The sequence below is a fragment of the Colletotrichum siamense genome (genome assembly GCF_013390195.1).
Source record: "Colletotrichum siamense strain Cg363 chromosome Unknown KSG_Cg363_contig09, whole genome shotgun sequence".
Classification (NCBI taxonomy): domain Eukaryota; kingdom Fungi; phylum Ascomycota; class Sordariomycetes; order Glomerellales; family Glomerellaceae; genus Colletotrichum; species Colletotrichum siamense.
The window spans coordinates 2,398,610-2,417,651 of NW_023501022.1; the positions used below are offsets into that span (position 1 = coordinate 2,398,610).

The window sequence follows — 19,042 nt, forward strand, 5'->3', positions numbered from 1 at the left end:
CAAGAGGTTTGTTTTCGGGTACTGCAGACCAAACACACCTAACCCAAGAGTTGCCGCGACGGTAAGTTGTAGACGTCCGTGCCGCGCATCACGTTCCATGCGCTATCTCACCTTACCTGTTGGAGGTGTTAGTGTGAGAAGACAGCCTGCTTAGCAAATCGTCCCCCTCCCTGGATGGGTCTCCCTTCACCGAACTCACCGAGGTCTGACGTGATTGGGCAGTGGGATTTCAACACACATTTTCACCGCGGATTTCGGATGAGATGAGGTGAACGACCACTCATTCACTTCGCGATCCATTTGCTCGGTATACAGCCTCCCACACGGAAAATTTGCTTGCTTCTCATTTCTGCATCTTCACAATCCACAATTGTCTCATACAAAATAATGGTGCGTCGTCTCGGTGAAGAAGGGGAAAACGATCAAAAAAGCCCTAGACTGACACACCGAGGTGACTCAGGTCCACGCCGACGCATCCAACTTCGCCAACGGCGTCACCAAGGAGGAGGCCTACGAGCAGGTCCTCCTCCAGGCGGAAGGTCTGTTCTACGAGCAAAGAAACTGGGTATGTTCGTTCTCCTCCTTCCATCTCCAAACACTTTCTCCCTTGCAACCACGGACTAACGCTTTGATAAAGGTCTGGTACGTCAAGTCCCCCAAAATCTCACCACGCATGATGATCAGCAGCATCAAAGCATCCCCCAAAACCAACTTCACCTAACCCAAACACAGCAACCTCTCCAACACGGCCTCCCTCCTCTGGCACGCCTACCACTCCCTCCCCGCGCCCTCCACCTCCGTCAACTGGGCCGGCTTCTACGTCCTCGACCCCAAGGCGCCCGCCTCCAAGCCCGCGCTCATCCTCGGGCCCTTCCAGGGCAAGGTGGCCTGCCAGACGATCCCCTTCGGCCGCGGCGTCTGCGGCGCCGCCGCCGCGACCCTGCAGACGCAGCTCGTGCCCGACGTCGACGCGTTCCCGGGCCACATCGCCTGCGACGGCGACAGCAAGAGCGAGATCGTCGTGCCCGTCGTCGTGGATGGAAAGTTGGTCGCCATCATCGACGTGGACTGCGCGCTGGCGGACGGCTTCGACGAGGTGGACCGCGTCTGGCTGGAGAAGCTGGCTGCGCTGCTGGCGGCGAGCAGTGACTGGTGAGAGTGGTAAGATGGCATGAAGTGTGTGCGCGCGGAGTGTGAAATGAGACAGTCACAAGACGGGGGGCTCGGAGGTGTTTGAGTTTTTCATGTCAGGGCAAGGGAAAAGTTTTCAACAATTTGGCGATTTCGGGGTCATTTCATCAATGACGGTTTTGATATCATTATAGACGGGACACGGTCGTGAATAGAGAGCCCAGGCTACGGGGCCACAGGCGAAGAGAAGCGAGTGAGATGATTCAATAAAAATTTCATTGAACGCGCCCGGAGTCAACCTCCGACACAAACTAAACTTTTTTCATAGACTATTTGGCGACATCTTTGTTTTCCAATCTGCCAAACAAATCTATTGAGATCTCCTCCGACCAAAGTCCGTGATTGGCCACTTAAGAGCGTTGCCTCCCCTAAACCGTTCTATACCGAACCCAGCCTCATGATACGACCGTTTTCCCTTTTTTTCATCCGTTACTTCATCAAAAGAGGACGACAACCTTTACTCCAGAGCCTTCTTGGCAAAGTTGGGCAGGATGAAGGCGGCCTTGTGGATGTCGGCGTTGTAGTACTTGCACAGCTTCTCCTCCTCCTCGGCGGACCACTTGCGGATGGGCTCCTTGACGTTGCGGTTGGCGTCCTTGGTGCAGACCATGAAGCCGATCTGGCCGGAGGGGTAGGTGGGGATGGTGGTGTAGGCGTACTCGGCGACGGGGAAGATCTCCTTGCAGTCCTTCTTGAGCTTGGTGATGAGGGACAGGTGAAGCCACTGGTTCTCGGCTGTGCGGGTTGTTAGCTAGTCCCGTTCTTGGTACACGGATGGGGCGGGGGAGAGGTCTTGGATCAGAGCACCGCGCTAGAGACAGAGAAGTTGATTCCGTCGGAAAGTAGAGTCTCGCAACTCACGACTGAAAAAGACAATGACAAAGGAAATATTCTCATGGCAGAGAAAAAAATAAAGAAAAGCGTATCCAGGTTTCAGGCAACCCAGATCTCGCCGGCGGCCACTGGGCGCGCCGGGGGAATTTCTTGGGATGAATCGAGGACAGGCCAAAGAAAGAAGAAGCAGGCAAGTTGAGTGCCTGGTGCTGTTTCCTAAAACCGAGTACTTCCTTGATTCTCCTCGTATTTTTCTGAACAAATGGGAACGTACAACCTTGGGTAGTAATGACACCGCCCTCACGCAGAGCGTCGTGGAGGAGCTGGAAGTAGGGCTTCTGGAAGAGGGACTCGGCGGGGCCCTCGGGGTCGGAGGAGTCGGTGATGATGACGTCGAAGGTGTTCTTGTACTCCTCAAGGAACTTGAAGCCGTCGCCGACGTGGGTCTTGGACTTGGGGTGGTCGAAGCCGACGGCCATGCCGGGGAGGAACTGCTTGGAGAGGCGGATGACGGCCTATGAGGGGCGCGCCGTGTTAGTGGGGCCGAGCCGGCGCGCGGGCGTGCGCTGGGATGACCGAGATGAAGCTCACCTCGTCAATGTCGCAGAGGATGGCCTCCTCGACGGTGTCGTGCTTGACGACCTCACGGAGGACACCGCCGTCACCGCCACCAATAACAAGAACCTTCTTGGGGTTGGGGTGAGAGTTCATGGCCAGGTGAGTGATCATCTCCTGGTACGAGAACTCATCACGCTCGGTGCACTGGATGACGTTGTCGAGAACCAGGACCATGCCGTGGTCGGTGGACTCGAAGATGAGAACATCCTGGTACTTGGACTTCTCGTGGTGGATGACCTTCTTGACCTTGAGGGTCATGGCCTGGCCTGGGGAAATTCATTAACACACGAAAAGAAGCCGACGATGCTCGAGTAAGTCGACTTACCAGGCCACATGTCCGAGATCTCACGGAACCAGCCATCTGTGTAATTTTCCAGTGTGATTAGCAAAGCGGTCCCGACTCATTTGGTTTGTCGTGATGAATGAGTCGCGGTGATTGTTTTTCCAGAGGTCTGAGCTTGCCGAAATGTCCACTGCTTCTGGCCGCCCACTGCCGATCCCCCGAAAGTGCCGTCGCCGGAGGAATTGAGAACCGATGTGGCGGAGGCCCAAATGTCACCTCACTAAGAGGTTATACGACAGTCGATCAGCATCGATGGATGATGTTTCTCCTGAGCAATTGCTTAACCGAGAGTGGCATCAGGGTAGCGCATGCGCGCTCAGACGGTGGAGGAGGCAGGCCTGGTGAAAGGCTCGTTTGCACGCCCGGGACCGGAAAGACAAGCCACCCGTCAATAGTCGCGCGGGAGGTTGTTGAGACTTGGAAAAAAATCGACAGGTCGACCGGGTAGATGGTGACTGGGCCGAAAAGCGCGTTCCATCAACGAGCCAAAGGGTGGAACGGATGAGGCTCCCGCGCAGCCAACAACCCCATCGAAAATGTTTCCGGCTGCCTGTCACGATGACAAAGGAGGCGAAAGTCGGGGAGATCACAACATCGGTCTGCTGGGGCCCCTTGATGGTTGAGAGACGAGCAGAACTCGAAAGGGCCTGGGCTCCGGCTCAAGCTCGGTAAGGGGGACGCAGGCAGCGGCAGCGGCAGCAGAAGACACTGACGACAGACGACCGATGATGACAAGAGAGATAGGGAGGGCTCAGGAGGAATGGTGGACCGTACGTACCTTGGATGGTAGGATGGGTAATTTCGCTCATTTTCGCAAAGGACGGGGGTTTTGCAGGGCTACTGTGTAGATATCGACAAGTCAACGACGGAAGCAAACGTCTTTGTTGCAGGCGCAAGCTGGGTATTATATGGCGGAAGGGGAGAGCCAGGACGGGCAGTGGTTCTTACGGGGTCGAGTGTGTATGTGTATGTACGTGTGTTTTCGTTTTTTTCCTTCCTCGTCCTGGTATCGGGCTGAAAATGTGCGTTGACGTCGAGAGGAGACTTGGTATTTTTTTTTTCTTTGCTCCCCCGCCGTTGTACCAGTGCGGTGCGCCAATCCAAGCCAATCGAGGAGCGGCAGCGGTAGCGGTGCGGTCCAGAGCGGCGTCCAGGTGGTGCGCTGCGGTACGGTGCGGGCAGGGCGACAGCGCAAAATCAGGAAGAAAATTTTTGTGGCTCCGGGGTGGCCTCGTTTTGAGATTTGGGACCCAGAATTAGACTCAGGCAAGGCCAATGACTGGCCAGCCCGTGGTTGGGGATCCCCTCTTTGGCAGCTTCTTCCCTCCTCGTTGCGGTCATCAGTGCGCTGTTTCCTGGTAACCTGCTGCCGCTTGCTGCCAGGCGCCGACGACGCTGTGTCGTGTCTGCCCTATCCAACTTGTGATGAGTCCTTTTTCACGATGCCCAGCTAAGGTAAGGCACGGATCCGTAAGGTCCATATCGCGTCGGGTATCATGTTACTTTCACGACCGTGCCTACCTTGTTGCGGTCTATACTTGCGACAACTTACTTGACCTTATTTCGCACTCCTTGCCCGCCTAAACAAGTCAAGATAGGCAGCCGGCTTCGTCAATATGGGTCAAATGCGCTCGCTAGAGTCGCTACTAGCCACTGACACCTGTCATGTTGGATCGCAACTAGCTAAGGCAGGGACGAATAACCGATGCCCGTCAACCCTACGGATATCCCGTACGTACGTCAGTGTTCGTACCCTATGTCGCATTGGAAGAAGATCCGTCGTTTCTCCATCGCTCGCTACCTTTCCCCCGGGCCATGTTATGTCTGCACCCGAGATGCGAGAGGTGTTCATCCGCAGCAATAATCAGGTACACCGTCTGCGATTGTGGTCGAAACTTGGGCAAAGTCCTGCTGCACAAACCCCAACGTAAGGCAACGCAGGGAGAGCTGTTTCTGAAGAAAACGTGGCGAGCTGGGATCACCAAGCCAAAAACTCTGTTTTTTTTCTTCTTCGTCTTCTTGCTTTGCCGCCGTTTCTTCACGTCAATTCCCGCTCCACAGAAAAAACGAGGCGCCCCCACTCCCTCACCGGCAATCAACGGGCGTCCCTTTCTCTCCTGTCTCTGTTGTGAGGGGGAAGGAAGATCGTCGTCCCCCCCCTCCCCGCCATCAGATGTGACATCCTATTTGGTTTGACAACCCGGGGGAGACGAGACGAGAAGAGACCAGACGAAACGAAAGCGACCAGTGTCAGTCTAGCTTGCTCACAGGCTTACGAAGTCCTTCGGATACTGCGGACTATGAAGCCTGCCGACGAAACCTGCCTGGCTTTTGCGGAATGCTCCTCAGCAGTGCAAATGCCTTCACTGGGGATGTGAATCTCCAATGCCCCTCCCTCTTGGGTTGAGCGCTGCCATGTGAGAACCCAGACACTCTGCGTCATTCGCCCGGCAGGAGAACCGTCAATGCTCCGGGAATGGGGCCACAAAGCTGCTTGTCTTGCTCTCGTGCAGCCGACTGAGACAAGGCGAGGGCCGGAGACTACCGGCCGAGCCCTTCCGCCGTGCCAAACTGAGGCCCGACATCATGCATGGCCATCACCCCTGCTACCTCGCCCATTTTTCTTTGTGCCAGTTGCCTTTTCTACCCACAACCGGAGTGCTGCCGCCGCCCCTCCGCGGCTGCACCAGGTCCAACGTAGCAGCAGCATGCAAGACATGCCAATCCTTCAACATCCACCGTCCTCGGCCGACCGCACCGCACCGCACCGCACCGCGACCTTGTCGCGTGCGCTAGAATCGACCCAAAGTCAGAGGACCAAACTCTCTCGTCCCGCCCTTCCTTTTTGCCTCGCGACCCGATCGTCTTGTTGCAGTCGGCTCCCTTCGCTTATCCCAATCTCTCACAGCCAAACACTCCTTCTATTTGCTCCAAGATGCGTCAGATCTGGTGCGACGCTTAACCTTCATCGCTTAACCTGTCTGAATACTTCCGACGGCCAAATACAACGCCTTTGCGGTTCACAGACGGGATGATCGGTAATGGCACCCCAAATCTCGCCTGTTTCCGTCTCCAAATCTGACCAGAGTTGCTTTGCTACTGCATGAACTGAAATGCTGCCCGGCAGGGCCTTCCCCAGAACAGACCTGGAAGCAGAGCTTTGCCCGCTTGATGCCCTGCCTAAGTCGCTCGTCCACGGTCGCCGATGCGATGCCATGTGCCGATGTGAAAACCTTGAACCCATCTGGATGGACAACTCCATGCGCTGCTAGGCGGGAGTCCATGCAGTAGGTTGAATGCCAGAGTCCGAAAGTTTACCATGCCGCACCACCAAAGACTGCCCTGAAGTCTGCGCGCGTTTCTTTCTTCACGCTTATGGGCGTCGGGGGAGGCTCTGCCCCGCCCGGCCATGCCATCCCGCGATTTCCGTCACTCATCATACCACTCCTCCGGATCTAGGCCTGACATTAGACGAAGCTGAAGGCCATTTTCACTGTTTGGCATACCACCGGCTTTCTCAGCTGCTCCGCTTGACTGGGTCCTTTGTTGGTTTCCAGTAGATGTCTCTGATGGCCTGGGCTGCAGAGACGATTATTCAACCGTTTTTGTTGAAGAACATGAGCCGCTTCCGGCCGATTACACGCAATGGTGATGTTCTTTCTTCAGCAGAGCCGCCCTAACCAGTGCCATGGGCCCATTGCATTAGTAATCTTACGGATTGGTAGCCGTACCTATGCTTCTTTGAGAGCTCAGGAGGCTTGAAAACCCGTTTTGGGTGATTGCATTACATCGGAACAACACGAATCGTCAGGTTCGATTATCCTTCCCAGCTGATCGGGGTCCGGCCATACGGTCCGAGCGAATCCAAAGCTTCTAACACAACGCCCGGTCTCGAATGCTCAAGATCGAATGTCCACAATCACGGCCGCCGTTGAGTTGAGGCTCGGGCACGGGCGGTTGCTAGAAAAAAAAACGAAAAAGTCCCCGACTGGTGGTGGTGACCTGGGGCGCACCCTCCATCTCAGGCTGATTCTAATAGCTCTCTGAAAGGTCGATGCTGGCGCGTTGCTGCGAGGCGTCTCGGACGAGCTGTCATGGTGCTGGAAACGTGCGTCGATCTGGGTCGTCGATGACCGCCGCCCGCGGATCCTCGACAGAATGCCACGAGTTGTGCAATCCGTCCACAAACGGGTCCCCTGTCGACAGAGGCAAGCCACGACTCTCATCCCTGCCGGAAGCCTGGGACCATTCCTCAATGGCCAAGAAGGTATGGGGTGACCCCGGCGCGGCCTGGCGTTCGTTTCTGCGGGACTCATCCGCAGATGCTGCAGGTGCCCCTTGAAGGCCCGCTAAATCAGCATTTATTTTCCTCTGCACGATGCTGATCTGAATGAACGTTGGGAGGCGGCCGTCCAGCAACAGAGTCGTGCTTCGATGTCGCCGTTGCAATTGCATGAATCAGGGGCGACATGGCTCCCCGAGAGCGGACGCGTTCGGCCAGGGGGACCGCTGGTCGAAACGGGACCAGCATCATGGTTTTGCATTGCATATGGGATGGGTGTCTTTTTGCGCTGCTTCGCTCTGCAGCGGGCAAACAACGGAAAACGAAAGCGGAAACAACCTGACGAAGCTCTCGGGTTGGCGTAGGGCGGGAGTGGGAGCTTGATACCTGGTGGCTTCTTGGCGTTCAGGACTACGCTCGAAGCATCGAAAGAGCTGGCGTCGGGAGGCATGCACTTCCGCAAGCGATTTTGGTGCAGGTCGAGGCGCGAAGCGTGGTTAGTGTAGAAGCTGAGGCCAGAAAAAGGGCATGAGGCGTTTCCGGCGTACGGGCCCGATTGGGGTCGTGTGGCAGCGATCTTGTGTCACGCAGGGTCCATCGAAGTGGCTCCCGAGCAAGCGACAGGCGTACTGGCCAGTGGCAGAGAGACGTCGTCAGGCCTCCAGGCTGTTGCAGGCTCAGCAGTAGCAGTAGTAGTAGGTAGGTACTTTGGTCGTCATTGTTGACTTTGTAGAGCTGCGTTGAGGCGTCGTGGACAGGCTGGCCGACGAACGTTGGATGGGACGGAGAAGCCGTGGAGGACGCTGGCGGCGGGAGAGGTGTCGTGTCGGCGGAAGGTTTTTAGTCTTTTGAGTTTGAAGCATATCGAGGTAGGTTGAAGTGCTTGAGACAGCGCCTCAAGGAGGATTGGACGAGATGGAAAGTGACTGAGTCGAGACTCGTGGCCAGCCAGACGTCGCAAGGAAGGTTATGTGTGTATACGCCGTATGGGTGTTGTGTGTGTGTGTGTGTGTGTGTGTGTGGTGTTTGGATCAAGTTTGCTTTTGCTTTTTCAGGCGGCTGAGCCTTGGTTGCTTGTTTGGCATGCTTTTTGCTGTGCCCCCATTCCACGCCGACGGTTCTCCATGTGGCATGGCAGTTTGCAGGTCGCAACCCTCTTGTTGGGACACTCAGACGCAGCATTGTGCATCCGGGAGGATGTGCGTCGAACGATTATGGGGGGCCACCTTCTGCAAAGCACGTTTCCAAGGCGGGAGCTGGCAAGCACCTCAGGCAACTTGTAAGGTATTGTCAGGACCTGATGCAATGTAGTTGGTAGCGAGGAGAGAGTTGCCCCTTTTTCCTTTCAGCGGACGAGGAGAGTGCCAGATGCAGCAGGTAGGCAGTGCAGTTGCCAGTGCTGGGTAGGCTGTAGGTGCGTTGACCAGGTTTGGCAGGGTCGCATTGATGTCTATCTGGAATGTTTGTCTTTGTTGGTTGGGCGTGTTGCGTTGGGTTGGATGACGGAGTCGGTAATTCGTACGGACAAGACACGACCGACTTGCCATGCGACTGCGGCATTGGGCTGTAATATGTCGGTAGAGCTGTTGAAACAAAATGACGAGTCGACTCGGCTGGCGGTTTCCACGAAGATCTGTCGAGATGAGAGAAGCATATCTGGTGACCCCTCCGCGGGCTGTCTCAGTCAAAAGAGGAAAGCCATTGTTCTCTCACGAGAGAATAGCGCAGCAGGAGCAGGAGAGAGCAAACATCAACAAGGCGGTCCTGCTGGGAGGGTGTGGTGCTGCGATAGACGGTAGGCGGCCGGTGGTGGTGGTGGTGGTCGCTGGTGGTCGCTGGTGGTCGCTGGTGGTGGTGAGGATGACGGGGAACTGGAGGTGGCTTGCTTGCTAATGCAAGTGCAAGGAAGTTGCAGAGAAACTTTGGAGTACACGGATGCAAGTAGCTGCCAAGTCCTTCCCAGCGCATTTCTGCGGCATGCGCAGGCAAGGGTCGCACAACGAATCAGGCAGCGGGTACAGAGCAGGTACGCCAGGGGCCGCCCCACTGCCGTGCCGTCCGCGAGCTCTGGGGCAGCGGGCAGGTCGACGACCCTGGGCACGTACCGCACCCAAGGTACCACCGGCTCCCCGGTCCAGAGGTTCCTCAAGTTCCTGTTCGCCCGCCCGCACACAGCAGCGCAGTGTTCCATCGAAGCCTCTGAAGGTGCAGGTGGACCTGGTGGGAGAAAGGCGAGGTGCCATCCGCCAGTGTCCACCTGTTGGGCCTTTCCAATGTCCACTGCGGTGGGCTTCCACTCAGCGTCCCCAATGCCCGTCCAGCGTCTCCGCCGTGGTCGCGTTCGATGGATTGAAATGTCCGTGTTTTGCAGCGGCGAAATTGTGCCTCTTGTGTTGTTTCTGCCGTTGATAACTTGGAACCCGGGATGGCCATGGAATCTACTATGAAGCATGGAAACAAAGTACCTTGAACGCGACGTGTCTGTACCCTGCAGCCGGGAGTCAAGCTGAAGGGTACAGCCAGACCAGCAACAGCTACCTTCCATAACCTCCCCCGACCTGTGCTGGGGCACCTGGACACAGAGCAGCAGCAGGTCCTTGTTTGCTTCCATTGCTCTCTGTGTCTCTCTCTAGGTCCCGACTCCCGTCTGCCCCAGTCTTCCAGTCTTCATGGGCTGGACTGGACTGAGCTGCACTGATGAATGATGGATGGACCACCATGACCATGAACCGTGTACCATAATCCTTACTCTTTTTTTCTCCATGTATGTTTTATTTTATTTCGCAGACACTTTATTCAATCTGAAGGCCCAGTACGTATCGCAAGGTATCCGCCGAGGTGCATTTTCCCTCGTGCCTACCTATCCTATCCTGACCTGTCCTGTCCTGTCCAGTGCTTGCTTCGTGCGTCCTCACATCTCTTCTCCCATCATCTCCCGGTCCTCTCTCTCACACTTCCTCCTCCTCTACCTCTACCTCTCTACCTCTTTACCTCTTTACCTCTTTCTCTCAAACTTCCCCGTTCTGCCAATTCGAGCTGGACATCCCGTCTCATCTCGTCCTTTCCGTCTGTCCTTCTTGCCAAACCAACCTTACCCACCTTACGGATACCTTGCCTTGCCATTACCTGGCTCCAGTCCTCCTCGCCTCATCGCTACTTTGCCCGTCTTCCTTTCTCTCACTCGCCCACGCTAGCACTTTTAGTCTTTCCCCTGACACGCCATTGGCCTCGCCCCCGGGCAGCACACAGAACAGAAACAGAAGCAAGTCGAGCTGCTGGGCTCCTCTGCTGCAGGATTAACATTAGCCAACCCGCAGCCCACAGGGCGTCCACTACGAACGCCCCCAAGGTTTTTAGCGCATTTTACTAAACTGGCCGTGGCACTCCTAAAACCGACAAAAGCTTCTTCGCCCGCCCATTTCTTCAACCCCCGACGTTCCTTACTCTACGCCAGTCAAACCACCTTGGATTCAACCTCATCCAGGTGACTGACCGCTTCCGCAACACCACCACATACACACCTGACAACACACACAGCCTCTTCTTGCAAGTCGAGTCGGCTTCAGTCCTTTGCTTCTCGAGTGCGCCCTGTCCCTGGCCTGCTCTGCTTTGCTTTCTCTTGGCTTTGCTTCTCCTCGTCTGATCTGCCTGACATCCAACGCCCTCGGACAACAAAAAAGATTACTCTTCTCCGACGCGAACAACCCCCCAACCGTCCTTCTTAGACTGCCCGCCTGCAGTCTTTTTTTTCCTCCGTCGCTTTCGCCTTCGCCAACGAGAATCACCTCACAATCCCTGAGGCCCGCCACACCCGGCCTGCGAATTGATCGACCTTTTCTTTTGCACTAGAGGGCCGGCATTCCTTCTACCTCCCGTTCGCGCCAATTCCCCCCTCCTATTCTCTAATCACCGCCAAAATTGAGTCGAATTGGTACAACATGTGTTTCGGGGGCCGATCGAAGGATGATGGCGGCGCTGCCCGCTCGCGCGACCTGGACCGCTTGATCCGCCAGGATGAAAAGAAGATGTCGAAAGAAGTGAAGCTTCTGTTGCTGGGTACGCTGTCGCAACAACAGCCAACATTGTCGTGTCTGCAATCCACTAATCCCTTTGCGATCACCAGGTGCCGGAGAATCTGGAAAGTCGACCGTGCTTAAGCAGATGAAATTGATCTACGCCCAAGGTTTCAGCAAAAACGAGAAGCTCGAGTGGAAGCCTGTTGTTTTCAACAACATTGTACAATCCTTCCGCCTGATCCAAGACGCCATGGCCGAGATGCACATCGAGTTTAGCAACCCAGAAAACGAGGCAAGCATAACCCGAATACGCCAATTGCGCGGCTGTCGCATCCGAAATGCGGCGCTGTCGCATGTGAAAGAAGAACGACTAGACTAACACGCAATGTCTCTGACAGAAACACATGGCGCACATCCTGGTGGAACACGAGATCAACGCTTCAGATCCCCTCCCGCGCGATTACCTGCAGCCCATCAAGGAGCTCTGGACTGACGGCGGCGTCAAGCAAGCCATCGCAAAGGGCAACGAGTTCGCCCTTCACGACAACTTGGCATAGTAAGTCACCTTTGCGGTATGCGACAACCTTGGAACCTGCTGCTGACCCTGCCGAAGCTTCTGTGACGATTTGGACCGTATCTGGAGCGATGCCTACGTACCGACGGACCAGGACTTGCTGCGCTCGAGATTGAGGACTACGGGTATCACGGAAACGGTTTTCGACTTGGGCCAGCTGACCTACCGCATGTTCGATGTTGGCGGCCAGCGCTCAGAACGAAAGAAGTGGATCCACTGCTTCGAGAATGTCAACTGTCTGCTCTTCCTCGTCGCCATTTCTGGATATGACCAGTGCTTGGTCGAAGACAAGGACGGCGTAGGTGTGCCCCAATGTGGTCGTGAATTATCGTTGCTAACTTGCACTGCTAGAACCAAATGAACGAGGCGCTCATGTTGTGGGAGTCAATTGCCAACTCGCACTGGTTCACCAAGTCTGCCCTGATTCTGTTCCTCAACAAGATGGATCTCTTCAAGGAGAAGCTGCCCACCAACCCCATCACATCACACGGCTTCACCGACTACCACGGACCCGCCGACGATTGGAAGGCTGCCAGCAAGTACTTTTTGGACAAGTTCCGTGCCCTGAACCGAAACACCGAGAAGGAGATCTACGGCCATTTCACGAACGCGACCGACACAAATTTGCTCAAGATTACTATGGGCTCAGTGCAGGACATGATCATACAGCGCAACCTGAAGCAGCTGATACTATAAGGCCGGATCTGCGATAATTTTGCGCCACTCGTTGGCTTCCGTCTATATCAACACACTCCTAAATGGCATCTACCAAACATGCCGAATCTAATCGATACCCGCGGCCTCCAAGGTCCATAACCCGCCCCTTGCGGCGCCATCCATTCAGAACATTCGGCGTCGTCACCCGATCCACTGCGAGCGTTCAGCCCAGCCACAGCGTCGCAAGCTCTAAGCGAGTTTGAGTCAGACTCGGAGAGCACCGAATTGGATGTATATTACTTCCGCTTCCTTTGTGTCTATTTTCTGGTTATCTATTGTCCATATGCAGGCGTTATTTACCGAACGGAGTCTTGCAAAACGCGGCAGGTAATCATGCAGCTTTGTTTTTGCATATTATTGTCAGTATGCGACAGCCTGACAGCGCGCAACCAAGGCCGGCAGAGAGCAGTGGGTAGGCCGTGGCCCCTGCTTTGAGGTTCAACGGCGGGTATGGCGTGGGGGAAAGACGGAGCAGGTTGCGAAGGGTGGTTCACATGAGACGAAACGAAAGCATGGGAGAGGCCGAGCTGATTCTGTTTTGCGTGCGATGGATTGATACCTAATGCCCTGTTTCAAGCTTTGTCCTCATGTTTGGAACAAGAAGAAAAGAAGAGATGTGTGTGGACTGTAGTGCCAAGGGTGGAAATGGCACGACTGCGAGGCAGGCAGGCATCTAAACTCGAAAGGAAAATTGGACAAAACATGTTAAAAAAGCATTTACACACCAGATGTCCGGACTACAAGAGAGTCTCTTTCGCAGAGTGTGCCATGGCGTGTCTCATGCATTGTGGCTTTGCATTGACACCACCCCTTTTGGCTAACCTTCAGATCTTAAATTTTCCCCGCGATCCGGGCAGATGGGACCAGCCGCGTCTTCAATCAGGTACCCGCGAAGGCGGAGCTGTCCTGGCGGTCGGTCCCCGACGTTGACGGAGGTATCTGTGAAAGGGAAGCTGTCATAGTTTCGGGTACCGTCTATCCTAGTATATAAGCTTACAAGACCCGTTTCATGGGGCTTCCAACGGACGAACATGATGAGTTGCCGTGAGAGGCGGCTGTGGGGGACAGATAATTCGTCGGCACGGTGTGCCGAAGGTGGTCACTGGCCAGTTGCCCAGATGGGGATGTGCTGGACATGTTCGGCTCCCTGCCGTCAGGTGAATCGTCGCATGAAGGTGGCTGTGTGTTGTTGTGCGTTGTGGGGGACGATGAAGGTGTCACATCCCAACGCTCATGACCAGACGAGGATAAATATAGCGAGATGAGTTATGGGAATAAGAATCTGGTGGTGGCTGTCGCGTGAGCCCCCATTGCAAACGCTTTGACGGTCCCATTCACAAAGCAATCCCTTTCGAGAAGTATCCAGTGGTGAGCGGCATCATTGAAGTCATGATTTGTAAAATGGCACAATTGGTATGAAGGCGCGTGATGGCGAATAGAATCCAGGCTGAGCCATGCCGGCAACGTGGAAATGGACAGGGGCAAGAATGGTTCAATACCAACAACGTATGCAGTCATCATCTCTGTTGGTTCGGACTTGGACATGTAGTCTGCGCCCTATGTCGCATCCCGCCGCAGGAATGCTCTGGAGCGTCGGCCGGGACTGGAAAAGGCCGATTCATCGGAGCCGCCCCGATCACATCATTTCCCGACGCTTCGGACAATTGTCCGACCAATCCGCACTGTAGTGGCGCCCATCGGATTCCCAGTCAGCGACAGTGTTTGCACAGTCCTCCAACGGCCCGGCAGCAGGGATGAGCTCCGATGCCGTACCGCACCGAAGCTACCCCGCCGTTATCGCCCCGCAATGTCGTCGCCTCCAACCGCCCCCCACCATCACTCCGTCCCCTCCCAACGTCAACCGGGCCATACACACACTCTCTTTAAACAACAATGCGCCTCGCCCTCCGAACCCTCCACCACCTCACATCGTCCGCCTTCAAGCCGTCCTCCCAGCGTCTCGTCCCGTTCCGCACCATGGCCACCTCCGCATCCCCGGTGCTCAAGCAGCCCGTCAAGCTCGCCTGCATCCAGCTTGCCTCCGGCGCCGACAAGACGGCCAACCTCGCCAATGCGCGGTCCAAGGTCCTCGAGGCCGCCAATGCTGGCGCCAAAATCGTCGTGCTGCCCGAGTGCTTCAACTCGCCCTACGGCTGCGACTATTTCCCCAAGTACGCCGAGACGCTGCTGCCCTCGCCGCCGACCAAGGAGCAGTCCCCGAGCTTCCACGCCCTCGCGGCCATCGCCTCCGAGAGCGGCGCCTACCTCATCGGCGGCTCGATCCCGGAGCTCGACACCAAGACGGGCAAGTTCTACAACACGAGCCTCATCTTCTCGCCCAAGGGCGAGCTGCTCGCGAGCCACCGCAAGGTGCACCTCTTCGACATCGACATCCCGGGCAAGATCACCTTCCGCGAGTCCGAGGTGCTCAGCCCCGGCGACAGCGTGACCGTCGTCGAACTGCCCGAGTACGGCAAGATCTCGGTCGCCATCTGCTACGACATCCGCTTCCCGGAGCTGGCCATGATCGCGGCGCGCAAGGGGTGCTTCGCCCTCGTGTACCCGGGCGCGTTCAACCTGACGACGGGCCCGATGCACTGGCGCCTGCTGGGCCAGGGGCGCGCGGTGGACAACCAGATTTATGTGGCCATGTGCAGCCCCGCGCGCGACATGGACGCGACGTACCATGCGTGGGGGCACAGTCTCATCATCGACCCGATGGCGAACGTGCTGACGGAGGCTGAGGAGGGGGAGACGACTGTTGCGTGGGAGCTGGACGGCACGAAGATTGAGGAGGCGAGGAGGAACATTCCTGTTAACACGCAGAGGAGGTTTGATGTCTATCCGGATGTAAGTTCGGCGAAAGTAGATGGCAAGCCGTAAGAGATGGTGAGATGTGCTTTCTTGGAAAGAAGCGCGCATTGTGAGGGGAGCTTCATCTGTACACCATTGTAGCCTGATGCATGGGTAAGAATAGAGTAATGAAAGAGACAGCGGCATCAAGTGAAGAGAAGTTAGTTATAACTAGCGGTAGTGTGTAAAAGTCTGTGACTGTCAACTTGATGCCATGCCCATGTAACAAATCATGCATCAGGTTCTTGATGTATGTTCTGATGAAAACATACTGTGAGATATGTGGGCTGAGTGTGGGATCTTAGTGCTGTGATTGGATGCTATTTCATATAGCTGTAGTAAGCGTCACTGGCTACAATCAACGAAGTCTGCATAATGCTGACATGCCAAGCACTTGTTGGATATCAAACGGATGTTATGACATGCTATTGGATGACGTTGCATGTTGCTCCAAAAGTCACCAACGCCGCACCAACTCGTCCCATTATCTTCGACACAACGCACAAATACTATAGCCCTCGTTTCCTTCCGCAAAAGCCTGCAGCCATAGGCGATCACAGCCTCATGGCCTCACCACGGGATATGCCAGGCAGAGACCTGCCTCGATATTGCCATTCCCGATTGCCATCTGGGTCACACACACGAATTCTCGAACTCCTCCCGGCAGCTGATCCATCAGATGATCTCCGTTGTCGAATTCACGTTGTCGAACAGGCACAGGCGAAAGCGACATACGAGGCTATCTCTTACACCTGGGGCCGTCCTGAATTCACATGCGATCTCATCGTTGTTGACGAGACTGCGGACAATCCGGCTTTGACCAACTGCCAACTCACCCTCAGCCGAGTACCCATCACTCCGAATCTTGATGGGGCCCTTCGACGCTTCAGAGACTACTCCAGCTCTGCCCAAACTCGGCTCCTCTGGGCAGACGCTGTATGTATCGATCAGGGCAACCCGAATGAAAAAGCGCACCACATTCCATTAATGTCTTCCATTTACCGAGACGCCGCCGGGGTGCTAATCTGGCTGGGAGAGATAGCTCTAGGAGGCGATGGGAATCCGTACCGCAAATTATCTCCGGAGCCGGAAGACTACATCCTCCTAGATCACCCTTGGTTCCGCCGTCGTTGGGTCATTCAGGAGGCTGTGCTCAATAAAAACACCAATGTGTTCTCTGCAAACGACGATCGGAACTTTGAAAGCGTTTGCCATCTGGCTTACAACATATTTTACAAGAAAGGCGGCGAAGCTTCGTCCACCCTAGCAATTCGCGCCGCGTCTGTCTGGCAGATGAACTGGATACGGACTGTTCTCCATGGAGACAGCTATGGGAACAAATCGCCTTACTATACACAAGAGTGTAGCATCTGCAAACTCATGCAATCTTTCGATCAGTATGACTGTGCGGACCCGAGAGATAGAGTGTTTACTCTCGCCTCCCTGGCCGAGGATGTAGACATTCGAGAAGTGGACCTAGCAACTTTTCGCCAAGCCCTCGACGGTACAGCCCATAATGGCGCCCTACTTCACCGAGTCCGTCGGCCACAGATAATGGTCACTTACGAGGAGGGAGCCAGCGTCGGAGACATCTATACTATGTTTGGTCGTAGTATCGGGGAAGCAGGAAACCTACCGTGGGTGCTTGGAGAGGCGTCGGCTCGCCTCGAGTCTCTCCGCCCTGTTTTCCGAGAAGAGCGGGATATGGTGCCTTCTTGGGTTCCCGACTGGAGAATTCAAAGTCGGCGGCCGAGCTTCTGGACGCATGGGAACGATGTACGATACCCCATTTGTCGCCTTGAGGGTCGGGATATTAGGGAGTGGACTGGCAATGACCCCGATCAGCCTACGTTCAGCATCACTCTGTCGCCCGCACAATCTCAACACACCAAGCAGCCCGTTTTTCGCATGCAATTGCCTCTGACCTGCATTACTCACTCTTCCGTAGATGCCAGGAAAGACAACTGCCAAAGCGTTGCCCCCTTCGGAGTTACATGGCGAAGCGAAACATTTCCGTCATCGACCGAGTCTTGGCACGATGTCGCGACATGTATCAAAAAGATATTCCACGAGCTCTGGGAGATCGTCAAACTACAAGCAACATGCGACGCACCATATCAAGCTATCAAACACTCTCCTGGGTCAGTTAGAGACCAGTTGGCTGAACGATTTTCCTACGTCCTTATTGCCGGGAGCATGTTGATAGACGGTGACGAAAACGGTCCGAAATCGACAGGCCGCCTCTGCGACTTTGCAGAGACACTCCACGAATCTTTGAATTTGCAGGACATGCCTTCTTATGCAGCATCCTGGTGCAATATACATCAACACATGGGTGGAGACATCGACCTACTGTACCACGGCAGCGACGCCCTCCACACTAGGCGAGACACTTCCGAACTTGTGGCGCCCGAAGTAGCATTCCTGATCAAGGTACTCATACTGTCCGATATCGACTTTGCCTCCCATGAAGAATTGTATAAAGAATGGCATGGAGAATGGTATGAAAGTTGTCATGAAAATTGGGAACTGCTTGTGCGCGTTATTGCGTTTACTATGCGGGGCCGTTGTGTTTTCGCATGCGACGTGGAAAACACGCCTCCTAACGCATCTCCCATGGATATCCTGGGGATTGGGTCAAACTTGCTTGACTTGGATGACAGGATCATGGCAATCCCGTTTCATTCAGCTCAATCAGATTCCAACCGCATGCGCCCCCTTTCGCTGTCGAACCTGTGGTCGCGGACGTATCTCGTGCGTTCAGTCCCAGGGGGCGTTGATGAGGACCTAGGCAAGGACGCTTGTGTTCCAACTTTCCAGTTAGTGGGGGATTGCTTTCTATCGACTGTTCGTTGGCTCTCACCGCAGCGGGGACTTATGCCTCGTGAGTGGTTTGCATTGGATGACGATAGTGCGGAGGAAGCAGCATTGAAAGAGAAATACCGAGCTCATTTCTCGGAGGTTGTTGAGGACAGCGTAATTGACTTTGTTTAGGCAATACTTCTTGTACATACAGTACCATATGTCATCATCATCTGGAAAGAATTCGACCGAGAGCCATGTTTCTTAGCAGTCTTTATTTTGGGCAGCGTAATATTGACTTCGTATATGTACAGTTGACGAATAACAGGCAAAACGTTCATCGCGAGCCATGACGGCCTGCGAGGCTCCTGCCAATGCCCCTATACATTGAACGGATCCGCATAACTCAGTCCATCCACACAAGCAATGTGAAGGCGGTCTTCTAGTTTTGGCTGAGGCTAACAGTGTTAATGTCAGCTATCGCAATCATTTTGAGACATTTTTCAGGGTAAGCAGACTGGCTGGTCTGCCTCCATCAGTTTCCAAACAACGTCACTTCTACCCATTCCTGGTTGTGTATTTAAAGCACTTATGTCTTCATGCTATGCGGAACGGCTCAACTCATCCTTTGCAAATCTTCCATCGTCTCCCGGGATCGAAGTCAAGGCGATGCGCCCAAACTCTTTAGAAGGTCCTACAGAGTCAAAATGGATTGCAGAGAAGTCGGAACTTGGATTACAGGACTTTTTAAACAACGCCAGCCAACCTGAAACTGAGGATCTGAGTGAGAAGAGCCACCGAACCCAGCATCG

General features: G+C 54.9%; 5 protein-coding genes across 5 annotated transcripts; 3 read left to right on the forward strand and 2 right to left on the reverse strand.

Annotated features, from left to right (window-relative positions):
* Positions 1-387: 387 nt before the first annotated feature.
* On the forward strand, positions 388-1,156 carry YKL069W (Free methionine-R-sulfoxide reductase; the record flags this gene model as incomplete). Its single annotated transcript, XM_036645190.1, has 4 exons — positions 388-390; positions 461-565; positions 638-651; positions 733-1,156. The coding sequence occupies 4 exons, from the start codon at positions 388-390 to the stop codon at positions 1,154-1,156; spliced, it is 546 nt and encodes a 181-aa protein (XP_036489166.1).
* A 492-nt stretch (positions 1,157-1,648) lies between these two features.
* spe-3 (Spermidine synthase) lies at positions 1,649-3,795 on the reverse strand (the record flags this gene model as incomplete). The annotated part of the gene is made up of 5 exons (XM_036645191.1): positions 1,649-1,926; positions 2,300-2,540; positions 2,617-2,909; positions 2,969-3,004; positions 3,765-3,795. 5 exons carry the CDS (start codon positions 3,793-3,795, stop codon positions 1,649-1,651), a joined length of 879 nt encoding a protein of 292 aa, XP_036489899.1.
* Positions 3,796-11,206: 7,411 nt separating this feature from the next.
* On the forward strand, positions 11,207-12,554 carry gna-2 (Guanine nucleotide-binding protein alpha-2 subunit; the record flags this gene model as incomplete). Its single annotated transcript, XM_036645192.1, has 5 exons — positions 11,207-11,324; positions 11,392-11,639; positions 11,683-11,840; positions 11,898-12,156; positions 12,210-12,554. 5 exons carry the CDS (start codon positions 11,207-11,209, stop codon positions 12,552-12,554), a joined length of 1,128 nt encoding a protein of 375 aa, XP_036489167.1.
* Positions 12,555-13,392: 838 nt separating this feature from the next.
* CGCS363_v013344 (uncharacterized protein) lies at positions 13,393-13,712 on the reverse strand (the record flags this gene model as incomplete). The annotated part of the gene is made up of 2 exons (XM_036645193.1): positions 13,393-13,550; positions 13,607-13,712. 2 exons carry the CDS (start codon positions 13,710-13,712, stop codon positions 13,393-13,395), a joined length of 264 nt encoding a protein of 87 aa, XP_036489169.1.
* Positions 13,713-14,468: 756 nt separating this feature from the next.
* Hydrolase lies at positions 14,469-18,422 on the forward strand (the record flags this gene model as incomplete). Its single annotated transcript, XM_036645194.1, has 2 exons — positions 14,469-15,425; positions 16,143-18,422. The coding sequence occupies 2 exons, from the start codon at positions 14,469-14,471 to the stop codon at positions 18,420-18,422; spliced, it is 3,237 nt and encodes a 1,078-aa protein (XP_036489168.1).
* Between the last annotated feature and the right edge of the window lie 620 nt (positions 18,423-19,042).